Genomic DNA, 20848 nt, shown 5'->3' on the forward strand with positions numbered 1-20848 from the left:
CTTTCATATGAGCACATTGTTAATTTATTTGTAATTGTATCTTTATTAATTTATCATCTGTATATATTTTCTTTTTTATTATTGTTTATCTTTCTAATTAACTTTTACATCTATTTACACTATTATTTATTTTTAATACAGCAATCTTCTTGTTTACATGCCTTGTGCTGCCATCTCTGTTTCAACTTAGCAACTATTTACAAGTACCTACTCTTAAGATTCTGCTAGTCTTGCTTTCCTTTACTTTAATGTTTGTCCCGCCCCCAGAATTGATTTCAGCCCAAGGTTGGAGCATGTAGCAGTGCTCCCTGTGGTAGCACCAGTGCACTCCCCTTCCACCGTAGTTGCTTTCAACTTTCATCAGCTTAAAAATACTTCATTTCTTGAAGAGTATAATACTGTGCTCACAATTCAGAGATGAGATTTATTTCAAAGCACAAACTTTCCACTCAATCTATGCATGCTAGATGTGAAAAGTCTGCAATTATCTTGAAACTGATTTGCATAACATGTCCTTTATTATTATTAGGATTCACTCTAAGCAATTCTTGAAAAAAAAACAAAAAAAAACAATAGGAACTTTAATCAATTTGGATCAAAAAATACCTAAATTGTTATGTTGTCATAATCCAACAGAAAGTATTTGATGAAAAATCATCTTCTTTCCTGAGCTTTCAACACAATGCTGACCCTGATATCGATTGCTTTTTTTCCAGCCCTTTTTCTCTTGTAGGTCATTTTTCAGTATATCTTAACGTTTTTGTTGCATTTTTCTCATTGTTGAGGCTTATTTTTCTCCTCCCTTTTTGTTTTGTGAATTTTAAATGCATTTGCTAGCATAACTTTCACATTTAAATTGCCTGACATGGTCTTTTTAGGAAGTTCGCCTTTAATCGAATATATAGGCAATGGAAAAGCATAAATATTATTCTTCAGTTAAATATTTGGCAATGGATTAAATACGTAATTAATTGTGGTACATTTATTTTCCTAGAGCAAACTTAAAATACTTTGTGTGTCTTATATTGCAATAACAGGTCCTAGGCACAGCAAATCATTAAACACAATCACAAACATGTAGTATGGAGCCCGCTTTTAAAACAGATTAATCTACAGGGTATATCAACAGTCCCTTACCACCCCTTGTAAAATCTGCAGTGATGTATTTTCATGGAATTTCATATGGGCGATACAAAATAGGCCTAGGGGGACACCTTTTGGAGTATGTCATGAGGATGGCCGCCATCTTGGTTCCGCCATCTTGAATTCAACTTTTTTTTAAATTTAAAATGATAGGTGGGTCATGTGATACATGACCATGGGCTAGAATTTCGTCAGGATGTGAAATCTGAAATCAGATTTCATGTAACTTCATTTGGTGAAAAGTCATAGGCAACTGAAAGTGATGTCTACCTGTTACAGAATGTGCTCCTCATGTTGTCCGTGCTGGGCAATGCACATGTGCAGACCCTTCTCCCAATGTCTGTGGACACCGAGCAAGGTATCTGGTGAAATTTGCTCAAAGGCAGCCATGATACGTTGTTCCAGATGACAAAGATCACAAATTTTCACACCATACACCATAGCCTTAACGTGTCCCCAAAGGTAGAAGTCCATTGTAGTTAGGTCTGGTGATCGGGCAGGCCATTCAACTGGCCCACGTCGACCAATCCATGCCCCAGGAAATTGTTCATCCAGGTACTGACGCACCTGGAAGCCATAATGGGGAGGTGTACCTGGGAAATGTACCATCTTCCGACACCAGAGATGGCAGTATCTGTTCCTGTAGCATCCCCAGGTATTGTTCCGCATTTAAATTTCCTTGAATGAAAAAAGGACCGATTATCCATGTTCCCTATATGCCTGCCCACACCATAATTTTGTCTGCACCAGTCACTTTGGAGGGATCTGTCCATGCGGGGTTGTCATGTGACCAATAGCGCATGTTTTGCCTATTCACCTCCCCATTTACGTAGAAGTTCGCTTCATCGGAATGGAGTATCTGCATAGTGACGTTTCGATTTAGCCGTAATTGCACGATAGCCCACTTCCAAAACTGCACGCGGCGATCTGGATCATCCTCGGAGAGGTGTTGCTGCATTTGCACCTTCTACGGATGTCACTTGTGCCTCTGTAGCACCCTGTACACTGAACTGTGACTCATAGCACATTGCATTGCTATACCATGTGTGCTTCGCTGCGGTGACGTCGAGAAGGAGGCCAACACTGCTGCAGCTTGTGTTTCATCCGTGACTGTCCGTGGTTGTCCACTACACGGTCTGTCCAAGACTGTGCCAGTCTCCTCGAATTTGGTTAATAACTATGCCACTGCAACATGTGACACTCTGGATGACGCAGGTTGAAATCGGCAGCCACTGCACGGGCACTTCTCCCACCCACAGTCTGACCATCTGGATGCGTTCCTCAGTTGTTAACGGCATGTATCAGCACGCAACAAACAGGTAAACATCACTTTCAGTTGCCAATAACTTTTCACAAAATGAAGTTACATGAAATCTGATTTCAGATTTGACATCCTGACGAAATTATAGCCTATGGTCATGTATCACCTAACATTTTAAATAAAAAAAGTTGAATTCAAGATGACGGGACCAAGATGGCAGCCGTCCCCGTGATTTACTCCAAAAGGTGTCCCCCTAGGCCTATTTTGTATCGCCCATATCAAATTGCATGAAAATACATCACTGCAGATTTTACAAGGGGTGGTAAGAGACTTCTGATACACCCTGTAGAGTAATTTCCACAGAATGTTAAAAAATTAAGTTCTTTACACAGTATTTAACATTATGATAATTTCAATATTTAAGAAAAAGCAAATCTGAAAAAGGTTTGTATCAAAATTTATTCACAATACATAAATAAATATTTTATATACAGTTGCACTCTGATTTTCCATTTCCGCCCATATTGTACATTCAATGTTCATAGTCTCAGCATAGCATAACTAAAAAAAAAAATATTCCCTGATTTTACATTTTCCTGAATTTTAAGTTCTCTCAATTTCCACTTCCTCATGGGCGACTGCTAAAAAGAATACTTCCGTTCTACTCTCCATTTGAGTAGTTTTTCTTTATTCACACTTTTAAGTTCTGCCTGTCTGCATGGACTTGAAGCTATGAATCATGCAAATTGCATCCTTGTCAATAGTTCATTAACTATATGAACCGCTTTTAGTTCACTCCACACGCAAACTCATATCGTACACTACATCACTTCACTACTGCCAGAAGTTTTGTAAGACAAACGAATGCACGAAAAAAAAAATGTACAAAAATATATTAATACAACATCAATTTACACACTAATCAGACATTCAGAAACAAAAACATGTAGTTTCACTTAAATAATGTACAGAAGTACAGTTTACATAAAACTGTATTATTAAATCTTATGGATTTTCTTTTCTTTAAGTTTTTGTACTCCTTTGTTATCGCTAAATGTCTTGGGTTATAATATTTTATAAACTTGTCTAGCACAATACTGAAATCCTTGGATTAATCAAGTTCAATTGAGGTTTCTCAAACTGCACTGGAATATTTAATTAATTTTAATATTTTTATAATTTATTAATTGAATATTTAGTAGTGTAACTCTCACTTATTTAGTGTAAACATTATTTGCTTGTTTGATCAAAATTATCAAACCTAATGTTCACGTGAACAAAAAATGAAAATAAAACATGTTTAAAGTTGCTTTATTTTTCTCAGCACAGTGCACATAAATATATGTTTGTTTTCAATGTTTAAGGTGTTGTGCAGAAGACTGCCTGCGTAACAAAGTTAAAATAAAAAGGAATTAGTGGAATAATGCTAACACCTATTTTTTTAGTTTTTGTGGCTTAATTTCATTAATTTTTTATTTGACCACTATAGTTTGCTAAATTTTATCAGCTGCCATGTTTAGTTAGAGCTTAATGACAATGGCACTATTTACAGTTTAACAATCAGTATTTTCTATCTTGTACATATTTCTATACAAAATATTTGGTATTTTTATACATGAAATCATAAACGTGTTGTGAAGCAGCAGAACTTTAGTGTGCTTAGAGTTTAGTTTATATATTACGTTTTCTTTGTATGAAATACGAGCTTTGTCTTTCAAAACATATATTCTACAAGGGTTGATCAAATGAAAAGATACAAAACGACACTGTCGGTGTAAATGAATACTTTATTCAAAGTATCCTCCATAGGCCTGAGCACATTGATCCCATTGATGAACGAGCCGAATGATTCCTTTATCCCAGAATTCCTTTGGCCGTGACGCGACCCAGTCTTTCACAGCATCCTTGAGTTCATTGTCCGAGGTGAAGCGCTTTCCTTTGAGATGCTTTTTCAGGGGACCAAACACATGGAAGTCACAGGGGGATAAGTCCGGACTGTAGGGTGGATGGTCTAGCTGCTCCCACTTGAACCTGGCCAGTTCCGCGTGTGTGACCCTGGAGACGTGTGGACGTGCGTTATCATGGAGCAGAACCACACCCTCCGTGAGCAGCCCCGGTCGTTCGTCTTCCCCGTAAATGTTCACCATCCAGCGATGAATATCGGCCGGTTTAACACCTTCCGCTGTCAGAAAACGGATAACGCCTCGCTGCTCCTCAACAGTCGAATTTGCCAATGTTAACGCCATCCTGTCCGAACACAGACTGCCGCGTCACTTGGACGGCGCTCTGTATCGGAGCCTCTGTTCTCTCCTGTGCATGCGCGTTCCCCTGCATGCTCCGATGCCGCGTGGCGACTACAATCGCACCCCTACATATCATGCTACGTTCTCCCATCGCGGCATCGGTATTATATAAACGATTCCGTTGTTACGACGTTTCGTACCTTTTCATTTGATCAACCCTTGTAATCCTGTATTTTTCCTTTGAAAATCTTAGAGAATATCTAAGGGTCTAATAAACATCCTTGAAAGATTATGAGACTACTTTCACCAGAAGTCATTTCTGAGATCTATAAATTACTTTTGTACATGAATCTATAAATTATTTCTATAACCAGAAAATGATTGAAATAATTTATTTAAAAAAATCACGTAACTTAAACCTTGAACATAAATGCTAAAAATCCGGTATATTGTCAATATGAAATATACATCATGAAGCAGCTTACTTTCTCCAGCATATACTCTGCTCCAGTTACCTAACAGTATCCTTTCCTGTCATTAACCTCAACAAACTCGTATAACTGTGCAAATGTTGTCTTGTAGAAACTAGACATCAGGCACAATTATTACGTATCATTGTATCAAACTACAATGGATTGCGAAATACCCATAATAAGGTATTATCTGAATAAAAACAAGTCTAAATTTTTATACCTTTTTATAATCTCATTTCTCCCATGGGGCACTCCAACATCCATATTTTCGCTGACAACCTTAACCCCATTTTGCAAGTGGAATAATAATTTTTGATCAAGAATACTGAGCTTCCTCCAAAGCTTATTATTGCATTCCTCAATAGTGAACATGCAATAAAACACTGCAAGTACCTGAAAGCAATTTTTAACTTCATTTTCTGCAAATTCTCCCCATAAATTCATTGCATTTGGCATCTGAAAACCTAATTGGCTCCACCCCCACTTGAAAAATCACTACATTCTCATGCTATCTATTGAGCAATTTCTCGTGATAATATCTATTTGAAACAGAGAGGACTAAGAGACAATGTGCAAGCATATTAAGCATGGTTTCCAACGTTACATTAAATTTTTATCTTAAAGTATATTATGTTTTGTGGATAAAATGGTGGATGAATAAGAATGAAAGAATAAGGACGAATCTACAAGATTTTAATGGTAAAGTTAAAATTACTTATTTTTGCATTTTACACACAGTAACTTCATTGCCATTTGATATTGAAAAAATGCAATGCCACATGAACTTATCCTTTAATCTGGGATAGTTGATTTTCTAAATATGAATGATTAATTACTGAATGATCTGATGTTTAAAATACATGAGTAAAATATCCTTAAACCTAAGTAATTGACTAATAGATCAAAAATGTGATTACGTGTAACACAAAACATGTAGCAATAATATATCCAATTTTTACCATTTGTTTGATTGATCGATTGAGTTAGGTTATTTTACGTTGTCTTTTCTGCCATTTATGGCTAGTCACGATGATGAGGATGAGTGATTATTAGAGGCACATATTTTTGGTACATAAAAAAGCAAAATTTCGGTACAAAAACAGAGTTGATTTCGGGTTCAAAAGCGGTAAATAAAATAAAATTTTGGTGTTATAGCGGTGAATAATCACATTAAAAGTACTATATAAAATGACATTTTGGTTTTAAAATTGTGAATATAATCTTAAATTTGGTTTAAAAACTGCACTTATTACACAAAATAAACTTATCCCTTCTAATAGCACATTTATGTAGTATTAAGAGTATTAAGTTTATTCCTGTGTAAAGGAATCCATTCTTGCTTCTTAAATATTTACTAACTAACTAACTAACTCTCTAGCCTTCTTAAACCCGAAGGTTCATGGCTGCAGCAACACAGGCCTTCCATCTGTTCCTATCTTGAGCAAGTTCTATATACTCTTTTCCATCCCTACCGATTTCCTTTAGGTCCATCTCAACGTTGTCCCTCCATCTTCGTCTTGGCCTTCCTACAGGTCTCTTACCATCTGGTTTCCCAACAAGAATCCTGTAAACTCCTCTTTCCTCTCCCATTCGTGCCACATGTCCTGCCCACCTAAGTCTTCTTGATTTAATTATTCTAATAATATCTGGACATGAGTACAAATTATGTAGTTCTAAATTATGTAACCTTCTCCACTCACCTGTCTCCTCATCCCTTTTAGGTCCAAAGATTTTCCTAAGGATTTTATTTTCAAATACTCTCAATTTATGTTCCTCTTTCAATGTAAAGGACCAAGTTTCACACCCATATAATACTACAGGCAAAATTACTGTTTTGTATATTTTAACTTTTAGTTTCTTAGATATTAAACGAGAAGACAAAAGTTTATGAAGAGAGAAGTAACATGCATTTCCTGAATTAAGCCTACTTTTTATTTCCTCTTTAATATAATTTTAATTTGTTAATATTACTCCTAAGTATTTGAATTTGGAAACTGGTTCAAACGAGTTGTTATCAATAATTAGATTTTGATTATTACCTAACACTTGGTTTCGGCCTGTAAGCATATATTTAGTTTTCTCTTTGTTAACTTCCAAACCTATCTCTTTAGCAGTTTTGAAAAATACTTTAGCATTATTCTTAATTGTATTCACATCATCCCCCAGTAAGTCTACATCATCTGCATATGCTAACAACTGAGTCACACCATTTAATTTTAATCCTTCTTTAGTTTCTTTTACCTTCCTTACAGCATATTCTAAGGCAAAATTAAAGAGCAATGGAGATAATGCATCTCCTTGTTTTAACCCATCATGAATTGTAAATTTGTCAGACATATTATTACCCTCACGAATTTTACTTTCTGTTTCACTGGTGCATATTTTTATCATACTAACAAGCTTCTTAGGTATTCCAAACTCTACTAATATATTATATAATTTATCTCTTTTGACCGAATCATAATCCTTTTTGAAATCAATGAATAGCTGATGGACATTTTGATTATATTCCCACTTTTTTTCAAGTGTCTGTCTGATGTGAAAAATTTGATCTGTAGTTGATCTGTTACGTTTAAATCCACATTGATAATCACCTATAATTTCATTAGCATATGGGGTTAGTCTTGTTAAAATAATGTTAGACAATATTTTGTATGTTGTTGAGAGTAGAGAAATTCCACGGTAATTATTGCAGTTCATTTTATCACCTTTTTTAAACACAGGAACAATTATGGATTCTTTCCACTGTTGAGGGATTTCTTCTTTATTCCATATTAAACAAATTAATTTATGAATTTGACATATTAATGAATTTCCACCATATTTAATTAACTCAGCTGGTATTAAATCAATGCCAGGTGCTTTGTTATTCTTTAGCCTTTTAATAGCATCTTTAACTTCCGTCAAGTTAGGTTCTGGAACTAAAGGTTCTGCTGTGTGGACTTCATTTACTTCTGATTTATCTCCTACATGGATATTTAAAAGGTCATTAAAGTAGTTCTTCCATCTATTTAGAATATCGCATGGGTCAGCTAGAAAATCACCATCTTTATCTTTTATCAAGTTTACTTTAGGTTGCCACCCCTTTCTAAATTCATTCACACCTTTATATAAATCTCTGATATTTTTATTTTTGCTGTTTGTTTCAATTTCATCAATTTTGCTTTTCAAGTAATCTCTTTTTTTACTTCTAAACGTGCGGTTAACTTCTCGCTTTATTCTATTATAATTGCTTAGATTTGTATCATCCGAGTTATTTAACCATCTAAGTCTAGCCTGATTTCTTATTTCTATTAGATTATGACATTCATTATCAAACCACGGCTTACTTTTTCTTGGTTTATGGTATCCTATACTTTCTTTAGCTGCTGATTCTATTGCATTACGTATGTGCTCCCAATTCTTATTTACGTCTGTTTCATTTATATTTTCATCATCATTTAAATCCTGCAAAACATCAAATCTATTTGACAGTTTAATTTGGTAATCTTTCTTAATTCTTTCATCAACAAACTTTCCTGTATCAAATTTTATAACTTTTAGATTTTGTTGCTTATGATTTATCACTGAGAGTCTTTCTCTTAATTTAGCAATTACTAAATAATGGTCACTGGCACAGTCAGCACCTCTATGTGTACGAACGTCAATTATACTAGTATGCCTTCTCTTATCAATGAGAATATGATCTATCTGATTATGAGTTTTACCATCTGGAGAAGACCAGGTATATTTATGGATATCTTTATGTTTAAAAGTGGTACTTTTCACAATTAAATTCTTTGAGGTTGCAAAAGTAATCAATCTTATACCATTATCATTACTTAATTCATGAAGACTTTCTTTACCAATCGTGGGTTTAAATGTCTCTTCTTTGCCAATCTGTGCATTACAGTCACCTAACAGAATTTTCATATCATACTGAGAAAATTTATCAAAGACCTGTTCTAACTCTGTATAAAAATCATCTTTATTATCATCATCTTTATCTTCCGTTGGTGCATGTATGTTTATTAAAATAATTTTACACCACCTACCCTGTAAAACTGCATATGATATCCTATCATTAATAAATTCTACTGTTTTAAGAGCCGAGATAATTCTATTATTTATGAAAAAGCCTGTTCCAAAATTATGATTTTCAGTACCACCATAGAAAAAAGTATAATTTTTAGTTTTACAATTCCCTTCTCCTGGCCACCTAACTTCCTGGACAGCTACTACATCTAATTTATACTTCACTATCTCATTAACTGTACACTGAAATGCCCCAGGCCGGTAAAGGCTCAGAACATTCCAGGTGCCTAATTTAATATCCTTATTCCTAATGAAGATCTTATCCTTAGTCCAGGGACCTCCCAAAGTAGTCCCCACCCGGAGATCCGAACGGGGGACTATTTTACCTCCGGAATATTTTACCTTGGGAACATCCATGGCCTTATATTTCTGTTTCTTGACATGTCTTTTTACAGTGCAGAGTTGTCAGCTCTACGCCTAACCCCCAATATGAATGGAGGAACTACTACACAAGACAAACACAAACATATTAGACAGCACAATTACTACACAAGACGAACACAAACACATCAGACAGCATAACTACTACACAAGACACACACAAACACATCACAACTATAACACAATATAAACATACACACACCACAACTACTACTTAAATATTTACAGCAGAATTAATCAATTTTCCGTGAATTGCATAAATCACAGGATACTTCAGACTTCAGAAAGTGTCGTATTGGTATATAAACGGCAAATTTCATGTTTAAAAGTCAATTTCGCATTATTTCGTGACAAAACTGGGTAGAAAAATGCACTTCAGACCTTTCAGAAACATGAAAAATGAACATTACAGCATGTTATTTCATATTTCATGTTTTCATCAAAAACGAAATTTGCATGCCTCTAGTGATTATGATGAAATTGATGAAGGGACACTCACAAAGAACATCCATGCACAGGCTGGGATCAGAACCTGGGACCCCTGTTATCATAGAGTGCTGTGCTAACTACTCCACCACGGATGTCGACTGTTACCATTCGGTTATAATATAGGGCGTCCCGATAAAAGCAATGGATTAAATATATATGCATAACAAAATACTGTATATTTACAAAATGGCATATATTTTTACATCATTACAATGGGTAAATGTTCCAATTTAAGAATGAACGATGACATTCAGCATATGTCCCCCAGGACTTGCTCTGCAGGACCTCACTCTCTTGATGAAATTTATAATCACTCATCAATGTGCCTGATAACATGTTCAATTTCCTGCTTGAGTTCTCACACTGTTTGGGGCTTGATTGCGTAGACCTTTGATTTCAGAAACTCCCGAAGGAAGTAATCGCAAGGTGTAAGGTCATATTAGCTGGCTAGTTCTGGCCACCACTGCGTGAGAGGACTCGGCCGTGGAATTTCTCACGCAGCAAGGCAATCGTCTCGTGAGAGGTGTGGCAGGTAGCGTCATCTTGTTTAAACCACATGCATTTAACATGAATTCCGTTTAAATGGGGCCACAAAAAACTGCTAACCATATTGCGGTACTGTTCTCCATTAACTGTCACAGCATTTCCATCCTAGTCTTGAAAAAACTATGGTCCTATCACTCCACCAGCCCAAAATCCACACCACACGGTTACTCCTTGTGGATGCAATAATCTCTCATGGATTTCTCGAGGATTTTCTGTTCCCCAAATGTGACAGTTTTGTTGACAACCCATTTAAGTGAAAATGTGCTTCGTCACTGAACAATATTTTTTGTGCAAAATCTTCATTCACAAGTTGCATCCCTAACCCATTCAACAAACTGTCTCTGTTCCAAGTGATCATTTGGTTTCAGTTTCTGAGTTAACTGAATTTAAAAGACATGCATGTGCAGATCTTCCGTGAGAATGTGATGCATGGAACCTTTCGAAAAATTCAACTCTTGTGAACGATGGTGAATGGATTTTTTTTTGGACTCGCAATAACAGTGTCACGCACAATAGCGATGTTCTCAACAGACCGGCACAATCAAGAGTGAGGTGTTTTAATGTCTGCTTCAAACTTATTTGCCTCAAATTTCTTGATCAACTTGCGAACTGTACTCTCACTAGGTGCACTTTCACATCCAAGGATTGCACGAAGCTTCCTAACAATCTCTGCATAACACTCACCATTCTTGTAATGAGTTTTCACTATCAAAACTCAACGTTCCTTTGTGTAACGCTCCATGTCAACTAAGATGCAACACTGATAAAGGGACTTGTAAGAACAGTGTTACCAACCCGACCACAAGACATGTTGCATAAATCAAACTTGCCATTCTTAAATTGGAACATTTACAAGCTGAAATGATGTAAAAATATTTGTCATTTTTTTTAAAGAAGTATTTCTTAAGTATATTAAATCCGTCGCTTTTGTTGGGACACCCTTTATATTGGAAGTGTCATCATAGCTAAAACTGTTGAAGTACAATATTACTAAAGGATTATATCATAAAATGTTCATGTACTAATATTCTTATTAGGAGATAACAGTTAACTACAATATAAATATACAATCAAAGTTGTTTGTATGTCTCAGTCCTATAAAACATATAAGGAAATTCTAAGTTTGTTTTAAGTCAAATTTGTGCACACATAAGCTAACTGGAACCAGACCTACAGTTTCAAATGGGAGCTGAACCACTGTGCAACGTGACTCCACTGAGGATCAAACCAGGGACTCATTAGTTACAACGCGACAGCATTACCACTATGCATCATTAAGGCCCAAGAAGTCTCTAGGATTACCTCTAATTATATTATTACCTAGTGATCCACCGTTGTGTAAAATCTGTTACTTCATCACTAACTACATCAGAAAATCCACATGCAGAACCCTGCAGCCGCCGGACTGATTCTGCAAATTGGCGTTGTTCTGGAATAAATAAATAAATAAATAACTTTAAAAAAAAAATTGAATCAGTTTGCATAAATAAAGCTTACAATTTGAAATCATACATGAACAGAAATTAACCTCCCAAGCTGGTACAATGAACATATGTGATGCATGGCTTGCAAAAAAACCTGTTGTTAGATGCCAGCTATTGACAGTAGATACAAACGGTTTGAACCAGTTAGCAGTAAAAGGTCTGAACAGAGAAAAAAAAAATAATATTTGTTCCTTGATGTTTTCTTAAGTCAAACATGAACAATGACTGGCTCAGCAACAGTGGTAAGTGAAATAGAACTGAACAAATTAGCAGACATATTAGTAATTTTGATTTTGCTTCTGATATTGTCAAATGTGAATTAGATTATGCACAAGAACAATTTACCAGTTTTGCAAATAATGAAGTAGAAGATAAAGAAAATGATGAAGGAATTTCTGGAACACAGTGTCATGGTCCATAGTGGTGACGTCAACAAGAGACAACTGAGCACAATCAAGTCCAAACAAATATAGTATGTAGTTTTGGCATATTCTGTAGCATTAGTGTATCATCTCAAGGGGCAGCTTTAAGGATTGTGACAGCAGTTATGAAACAAAATTGTGATGCTTATCTTACATTCATTTAAAGATGAGATTTCGGAGAATACGTCGATATATAATGCATACCTTATAGAGCACAAGGTAATATATCATACTCAAAGATAGGCAGGTTAGTTTAGGTTAGGGAAATAAAAAAACTTTTTAATGAATATGTCCTAATTAGCCCCATAAATCATCTGCAATGCATAAAATGAGTAAAAATTTATCTCTCGTTTTTCAATTCGATAAATACCCACAGAGACCATCGATACACATCAAAAATGATTGCAAGAAACTCCAAAGCTTTTATCCATATTTGTTTTCTGTTTGTACAAACACTTTCTTACACCTTAGTATCTTTTTCTCCATGCTGAACATCCATGTAGAACATGATTTTCTTGTCTAATGTTTCAAAAATGTCCACATAGACATAGTTAATAACCAGTGTAAAGTTTCATGTTTCTATCACTTTTTGTACAAAAGATATGTACAATCAAAATATCTGTTGCAAGGCATTATGGACACCCTGTATTTTTTGGAGTTTTACCTCCATTTTTTTTCCATTGCAACTTTTTCGGCCACAGTATCCTGAAAAATATGACCGAGTTAACTGCATTAGTTAAACTTATACCTCTTAGATTATTTCTCTTGTAGTCTACGGTTGTTACAAGCATAAAAAGTCAATTTCTTGTGACGTTTCAGAACACACGCTCCCTTCATCAGACATTTATCTTTAGTTTGAGAAATAATTGTACAATGCAAGCAATGCGTAAATACAAGACATGAGAATATCAGTCTTGTAACAGTAAACAGTAAAAACATTTCTACTGTTAAAAATTTGTACCGTACCTCTCAGTCACTGGTTTTTATCTTCAATACAAAAAAAGTATATTTTCCAAATTTTTTTTTAACAATTTTTAAAAATTCTACAAAATGTGGAAAGGACTTACAATTATGTTTGTTAATATAATGATTTACTTTGCTGATGTACCTTAATTTCATACCTTCTATATAAAATAAAAACTATCTTGCTCATTTAATCATGAGCCCCCCAAAAAATTTTCCAATATATTCTAAAATGCACATACCTTGAGATAAATCGGGGGCTTGGATGTAAATCACTGATGGAATTATATCACAGTAGATGTCAGTTGTAGCACAACCTGACTCAGCAAATAAAGTGTTTCCCATCATAATTCTGCGAAAAGAAAGAAAATCAAAATAAGACTAACCAAAATTGCAAGGCTACTAAAGGCTGATATGCAGTATGGTCACAACACACCTTTGCATTGTTACAAGCCTCATGAAAGTAAATGGGAGCATTACGATACTGAAAAAAAATGGCAAATTAGGTCTGAACCAATACAAATGTTAGTGTTCCAGGTTCGTTACCCAGAGGCAGCCAATAGTGGTTTGGATCCCACTTTAAACTGTAGGTCCATTCCCCAATTAGCCTTTCTGTACATAAAATGGGGTTAAAACAAGGACTCAACTGAACTCAACCAGTGTTATCAGTTGGATTTTATATACCGATACCGGCTAAATGATGCTGATTAGGGCTGAGCCAATACTGATGCTGATGTATCAGTATCAAAAACTATCAGTTGAAATTCATCTACCGATACTTTTCCGGCATATTGGTCTTTCACGGGGTCTGTAAAAATGCAGCGCAACACTTTCGCAGTCTAATTATCCTGGAAGTTATGCAAAATATGACATTTCTATCGATATTACGTGAAAAAACTATGTTGTGATTGCATAACAGGTATTCTTATATTCTGATGTAATTTTTTAATATTTTAAAGCAAAATCTGGTAAATTGATGCTCATAATTGGAGTGGAACACTCACCCACTACTAATGAATATCTTGAACTACTATTAATTGTTGCAATTTTAAAGCACTATCCGTATCAGTAGGAATCGGTAAGTCTTGGTTCAGCCCTAATTAATACTGCATTCCTGCATTGTAGACTTTCCTCTTTTCTGCACCTTAATTACTTGCTTCCAATAGAGCAACACATTTCAAACTTCTTTCCAGATTTTACATTTTCCCATATTTCAAATTCTTTAACTTCTGAGTTATGGAGGTTCCACTGTATTCATTCCTGATGACCAGTTTCAGAAAAACCTCATGTATATGTTTATACCATTTATTTCATTTACTAACCTTTCACTTCTACGGGCACGAACAGCAGGCCACTGAGACTTTGTAGCCGGAGTGAATCTCCCACTAGAAGTTGATCTACTGTACTCCATCATACCCATTACACCTGCAGTCAGCCCCATATTGTGTGAAACTTCAGGTTGCTGGAACAAAACGATAATGTTATACATAAAGCTTCAATTTAAATTTTTACAATAATGCAAATCAGAAAAAAAACTTATTTTATAAATAATAAGAGCTGAGCTGATACTACTCCGATGCTGATACTCTCACCGATTCCGATACTTTGCTTGAAAACTGTAAGAACATTAATGTAATGTAACCAAGATTTTTGTTTCAAAATATTAAAGAATTACAAAAAAATATTAAATTACATGTTATCACAAAATTCAGTTCTTTCACACAAAACTGGTGTAAAATGAAAAGAAACTTCAAATTTTGCATAATTTCCAGGATAATTAAGACACTGTAAAAGTGAGGTGTGCCATTTTTGCGGAGCTAATTAAAGACCAAAATACCAGAAAAGTATCGGTAAATAAATTTTAACCCATACTTTTCAACACTGATACCACTGGTATTGGCAGTTATTGATTGAGTTGGTGTTTTAAGTCCACTTTATGTACAGTAAGGCTAATTGGGACTGGAACTACAGTTTAAACTGGGATCTGAACCACTATATGCCTCCCACTGGGTATCGAACCCAGGACCCCTTGGTGACGAAGCTATCACTGTGCCAACGGGGAGGTCCTATTGGCAGTTATGAATACATCAGCATCAGTATCGGCTCAATGCTACAAATAATGGATGCAAAAATTAGGAGATTTACATTTTTTTGTAGGATTGAGCAAATACCATTCTAACCTGATATCAATACACTTACTGAACGTAAAATTAATTATTGTTTGTTGGATACTGTGGAACATAATTTGTAAGTAGCAATTGTCCTCTCACTAAAACGGAAAGAACTCAATAATGGGTGGGTACTACTATGGTTTCTGCATACAAATAAATTGAATTCCGAACAACATACTGTAATTTTATTATTCTTATTTTCGCCAAATTTATGGTTGACGTGTATGATTTAAGATAGGAAACATTCCTGCACACGGTACTGAGTGCCGCCAAAGGGGGACCAGTCACTTCAGAGGTGTGTAAGTAACTGAAAGAATGCCAGAAGAAAGACGTGAATGCCTCTATGTTTTCATGGGAATATACTGATAATGTGCTGATTGCTCAAAATTAAATACAAACTAAAGGTTAAAAGATTAAAAATCAATAACTTATGTGTGTGAGCATGAGATTCATCAAACTACGTTTCGAAGGTTATACTGCCTCCTTCACGAACACGATAAAGATGTAAAGGAGGGTATACCCAAGACAGGATTATCTGAACACGTATTAGTTAACCGGCATAAGATCGCCAAAAGAGAAGTAATTAGGAAGATAAACAATAAATTGGACAGGAATGTGTATGAGGCAGCCTACATATGCGCGGATAATAGGAATAAACTAAATAGGGATGATGGGAATTTTGAAGACGGCTGGATAAACTTTTTTAAAAAATGGGATAAAGCCGCCGGGAGTAGAGACGAGATGGGCTTCCATGTTACCCCTGAGGTTAGGAAAGCCGCCGAGGTGGAAGTTGAATTCACCTTGGATTGGTGACTCACGAGCCCCAGTTGAGGAAAGACCGGGGGGGAGGAGTTTTCCTTCTCCAGGCATGAGCTGACACCGTACATTCGCCTACCCCGAGCACCGATCAGCAGTTCGCCGTCATCAGCTTTGAACGTTCTTTTGTTTTTATAGAGTATTGCACGGTTTTAGTATGTGTATTTTACATTCTTTTTTTAGAAAGCGTCTTCCCTATACCATTTTAACCTAAATCCTCAACCATCACTTTCTCGACGAGGCACCATGTCAGGTGTCTGACAACATCGTTTCAACCTGAAGGAGGTAGTATAACCTTCGAAACGTAGTTTGATAAATCTCATGCTCACACACGTAAGTTACTGATTTTTAATCTTTTAACCTTTAGTTTGTATTTCATGGGAATAATGGAGATAGGTTACCTAGTGGTTTCCTGGCCATTATTGCACTGTTAAGGAAAATAATTAAAAATCGAGGCCAGTTAAGAGAGCACCCACTGTACTGGTAAGAGAGTATCTTTCCCCTTTTAACCCCCACATCATCCGCACCCTCGAGTGCAGCACTCAGTGCCACCCTATCACAATCAATGTTATTTAAATGAATTATTGATGTAACTCGATGTTGAATTACACTAGCACTTACTGGAAATCAAACGAAATATATATGAACGCAAACAAGTCCATTTTTACATTTTTTATTAGTTATTAAAGGAAATAAACTAAAAAATCAGAGAAAGTGTCTCATAGAATTACAAGTTTATACTCTTGAAGCAAATGTACCAAAATATTATTCTAAAAATAATTAGAACTTTACCATATAATATATATATCACAATCAATGTTATTTAAATGAATTATTGATGTAACTCGATGTTGAATTACACTAGCACTTACTGGAAATCAAACGAAATATATATGAACGCAAATAAGTCCATTTTTACATTTTTTATTAGTTATTAAAGGAAATAAACTAAAAAATCAGAGAAAGTGTCTCATAGAATTACAAGTTTATACTCTTGAAGCAAATGTACCAAAATATTATTCTAAAAATAATTAGAACTTTACCATATAATGAAGGAACTCAAGAATGAACTCACCATTCACAAAATTTTCAACGTAACTTTCAAAACAAATTGAAATCGTACAATTTATATGGGCTTAGAAAGAAGCTATTTGTTCAAAATTTCTGTCAAGATCTTACTGACTCGCGAAAAAGCAATCAAATGTATTAAACACAACCTGAAGAAACTTATAAAATATTTTTAAAATGTTCAAATCTCAATATGTTTCTCCTACTTTTACGAGATATACGTAAAAAAAAGCCATACTGACTCAAATAAAATGAACCAAATGTTGTCACTTTTCAATATCGTTATTTTGACAACTCTGACATTTTGTATGGGTACTACTATGGTTTCTGTATACAAATAAATTGCATTCCGAACAACATAATGTAATTTTATACTTCTTATTTTCGTCAAATTTATGGCTGGCGTGTATGATTAAGGTAGGAAATGTTCCCGTGCACGGTACTGAGTGCCACCAAAGGCGACCAGTCACTTCAGAGGTGTGTACGTAACTGAAAGAACACCAGAAGAAAGACGTGAATGCCTCTATGTTTTTATGGGGATAGTATAGATAGGTTACCTAGTGGTTTCCTGGCCATTTTTGCACTTGTAAGGAAAATAATTAAAAATTTTAAAAAATGCATGTGGTTTACGAAGGGTTAATTGATTTATATCAGATTGCTGCATATGATTTATAATGACTTGGGTTTAGCCAGCAACAAGTATCTAGCACAACTATTGGTTTTAATGCTCATCACACAGTTATTTCATTTGCAATGGTATAAATTCTTTGTCACTTGTGCATGGTGCAGTACAAGAACTTGCTATATACAGTGGAACCTCGATTTCCAGGGGATCAGGCTGAAAAACTTAAAATGCAGGAAAATTTTATAACAGTTTTTGTTGTATGTACGCATTGCTTGCATTGTAGAATTATTTTACCGTTATTACAAGCATAAGAAAACAGTGACGTTTCATTGTGACGTTTCAGGAGAACACATGCTCCCGTCATCAGACATTTATTTTCATTTTGACTAAAGATACAGCTATAACAATGGTTAGCAATTTCTTTAACAAAAAGAATCCATTATATAATGGATGTTGTCAATGTTACATTGTTGTAATATAGCAACTTAACTGTGAAAAGAAGCAGTGTTATTTTTATTTCAGATAAAAAAAAATTGATCACATTATTTTTTTATTTAAAATTATGAATCCCAAATATCATCAGGTAATTCAAAGTCATCATTGTTTTCGCAAAGTCTCTTGATGTTTTCTGTTACATTAAATTTTAAAGATGGTGGCTTACTCCATTTGTGAAAAAGAAAAATCCATACTGGATCTATGTTACCATTTTCATTATTTAATTTATTCCAGTGTTCTTCTGTAATGAACGAAGCTTCCCAGACATTCAACTCTATGTTTCCCCTCATTTTTTTAAAAACCCTTCTCTTTTTAATCAAATGCTTCTCCTCGATGATGTGAGCTGACAAAGCTGTTCTTGGGTTTAGATTTATAATGTCCAAATCGTGTTCGTGCCATCTTATTGCCATTTTCCTTGCTGTTTGTCCTCCATAATCCTTTGAACATGAACTGGTAGAGAGTTTCTCATTTTGAATTAATTAAATGTACATTCCAAACTTCTTGGTGATCTAAAAACAATTTTGAAATTAAATCTTCTAAAAATTTTGGCAATTTTATGTGAGAATCCCTTGTGGAATGGAATGCACAACAGATTTTTCATCATTGTCTGTATTTCTCTTTTTCTTTAGTTTTCTTGCAACTTGTTTTTTTATTTGGTTTATTCTCTTAGTGTGAAAGCCATTTTCTTGTGCTATATTAAAAAGCCTTTCTTCTTCATTTTTGATATCCATATTATTAGAACATAGTCTTTGTGCTCTCAGGAAAAAAAAAAAAATATATTATCCATTGTTGTACGTGTTTCTTTAGTCAAAATGAAAATAAATGTTTGATGAAGGGAGCGTGTGTTCTGAAACATCACAACGAAAACTGTTTTCTTATGCTTGTAATAACCGTAAACTACAGGAAATTAAATTTTATAACATTTTGCTATGTTGGGACCATCAAGTTTGAATGTATAATGAGGGAAAATGTAAGATCCAGGAAACATAAAATCGGGATTCCATTGTATCTTGCTCAGCAACACAGCAATAGATGTCACATGCATAAAATGGGTTTTCTGTTACCTTCCAATCTGATAAAATGATATCCACAAAACTCAAACAATCTGTAGCACCATGTACATTCTCCAAACCAGTGAATGATTTGATGTAATTTTCCTGAAGAGTGCCAATGAAATGACTAGCAGAATTTAGGTTTTCATTAATCACCTGCAGTGCATCAAATCTTGCCACTTCATTGGTAGTTGTGGAGGTTGACGAAGCAGCGTATCCTGAAAGAAGATATGATAGATAGGACAATGCATTCAAAAATTTTCTCACAAGTAAGCATATAAAGATAAATAACATACAAAGACATTACAACCATATCCAGTAGCTACTGACAAATCATTTCAGAGTTTAAAACAAGAAAAATAATGTAACATACTTACGTTTTGCATTCAGAACCCGGCCCACACATTGAAAGAAAGACAGATGTGGGTCTCTATTCACAGTACTTAGAAGAATCCCAGTCGAATTGCCTGACCTTTTGGGTGGCTTATTTGATAAGTTCTTTTTCAGTGAATCAAACAGTTCACCTGTGTCTGAACAGCCTGCAATTAGCAAAATACACAATTCACTAAAGATGTGTTGGTACGAAATTTTCACTCATAATGATAATGTAACAATATAGAATGTACCAACAAGCAACAGCCTCATCTGACATAAAACAACTATGAACATATACATTCTCTTACATATTTACATACAAGCCAGAGAAGTCGGAACCCGGGGGGGGGGGGGGGGGGGGCTGCCCCCACTCATCATTGAGGGGGGCAAGATTGTCTTCTTGCCCCTCCAGTCCCGTGCTAAAAATGACACTATATTTTCTCCAACTTATGTTTCGTTTTTAAAAAAAATTGGAAAAATATTTTGCATTATCTAAATGAATGTTTTTGGTACCAGCAAGAAATACGTGGTACAAAGATTCACGTGCAGATTAGAATCGTAGCCACGTTTTCGTAAATCAAGTGCAACGTGAAATAATCCTGCTAGGAATTCGCCACTTCAGTTTCCAGTATTCTTTTGTATCTACCAGGTGTTGTACATACAGGTGCGGTCAGTGTCAAACAATAAACTGAAAGAATCCTCATGGGAAGGGAGGAGGGAGAAGAGAACAGTTTAATTTTAAATCTCTTTCTTTCAGTCTACAACCG

At 35.0% G+C, this 20848-nt stretch overlaps 1 protein-coding gene across 6 annotated transcripts in view; it reads right to left on the bottom strand.

The window, feature by feature from the left end:
• Positions 1-2845: 2845 nt before the first annotated feature.
• Rad17 (Rad17 checkpoint clamp loader component) overlaps positions 2846-20848 on the bottom strand; it is a 52314-nt gene continuing 34311 nt past the window's right edge. For 4 of the 6 annotated variants that reach the window (XM_083139602.1, XM_083139605.1, XM_083139606.1 and 1 more), the window contains exons 8-13: positions 20084-20245; positions 19719-19924; positions 14802-14941; positions 13722-13831; positions 11931-12039; positions 3346-3787 (exon numbers count right to left, since the gene is read on the bottom strand). In XM_083139602.1, coding sequence (XP_082995728.1) covers positions 3757-3787; positions 11931-12039; positions 13722-13831; positions 14802-14941; positions 19719-19924; positions 20084-20245 — 758 coding nt within the window. In that variant the 3' untranslated portion in view covers positions 3346-3756. Of the gene's footprint in view, positions 3242-3345; positions 3788-11930; positions 12040-13721; positions 13832-14801; positions 14942-19718; positions 19925-20083; positions 20246-20848 lie in introns of those variants that run through there. The other 2 variants (XM_083139608.1, XM_083139607.1) reach the window with 2 other exon arrangements.

The sequence above is a fragment of the Lepisma saccharinum genome, chromosome 18 (assembly GCF_977018435.1).
Source record: "Lepisma saccharinum chromosome 18, izLepSacc3.1, whole genome shotgun sequence".
In the NCBI taxonomy this organism is placed as follows: domain Eukaryota; kingdom Metazoa; phylum Arthropoda; class Insecta; order Zygentoma; family Lepismatidae; genus Lepisma; species Lepisma saccharinum.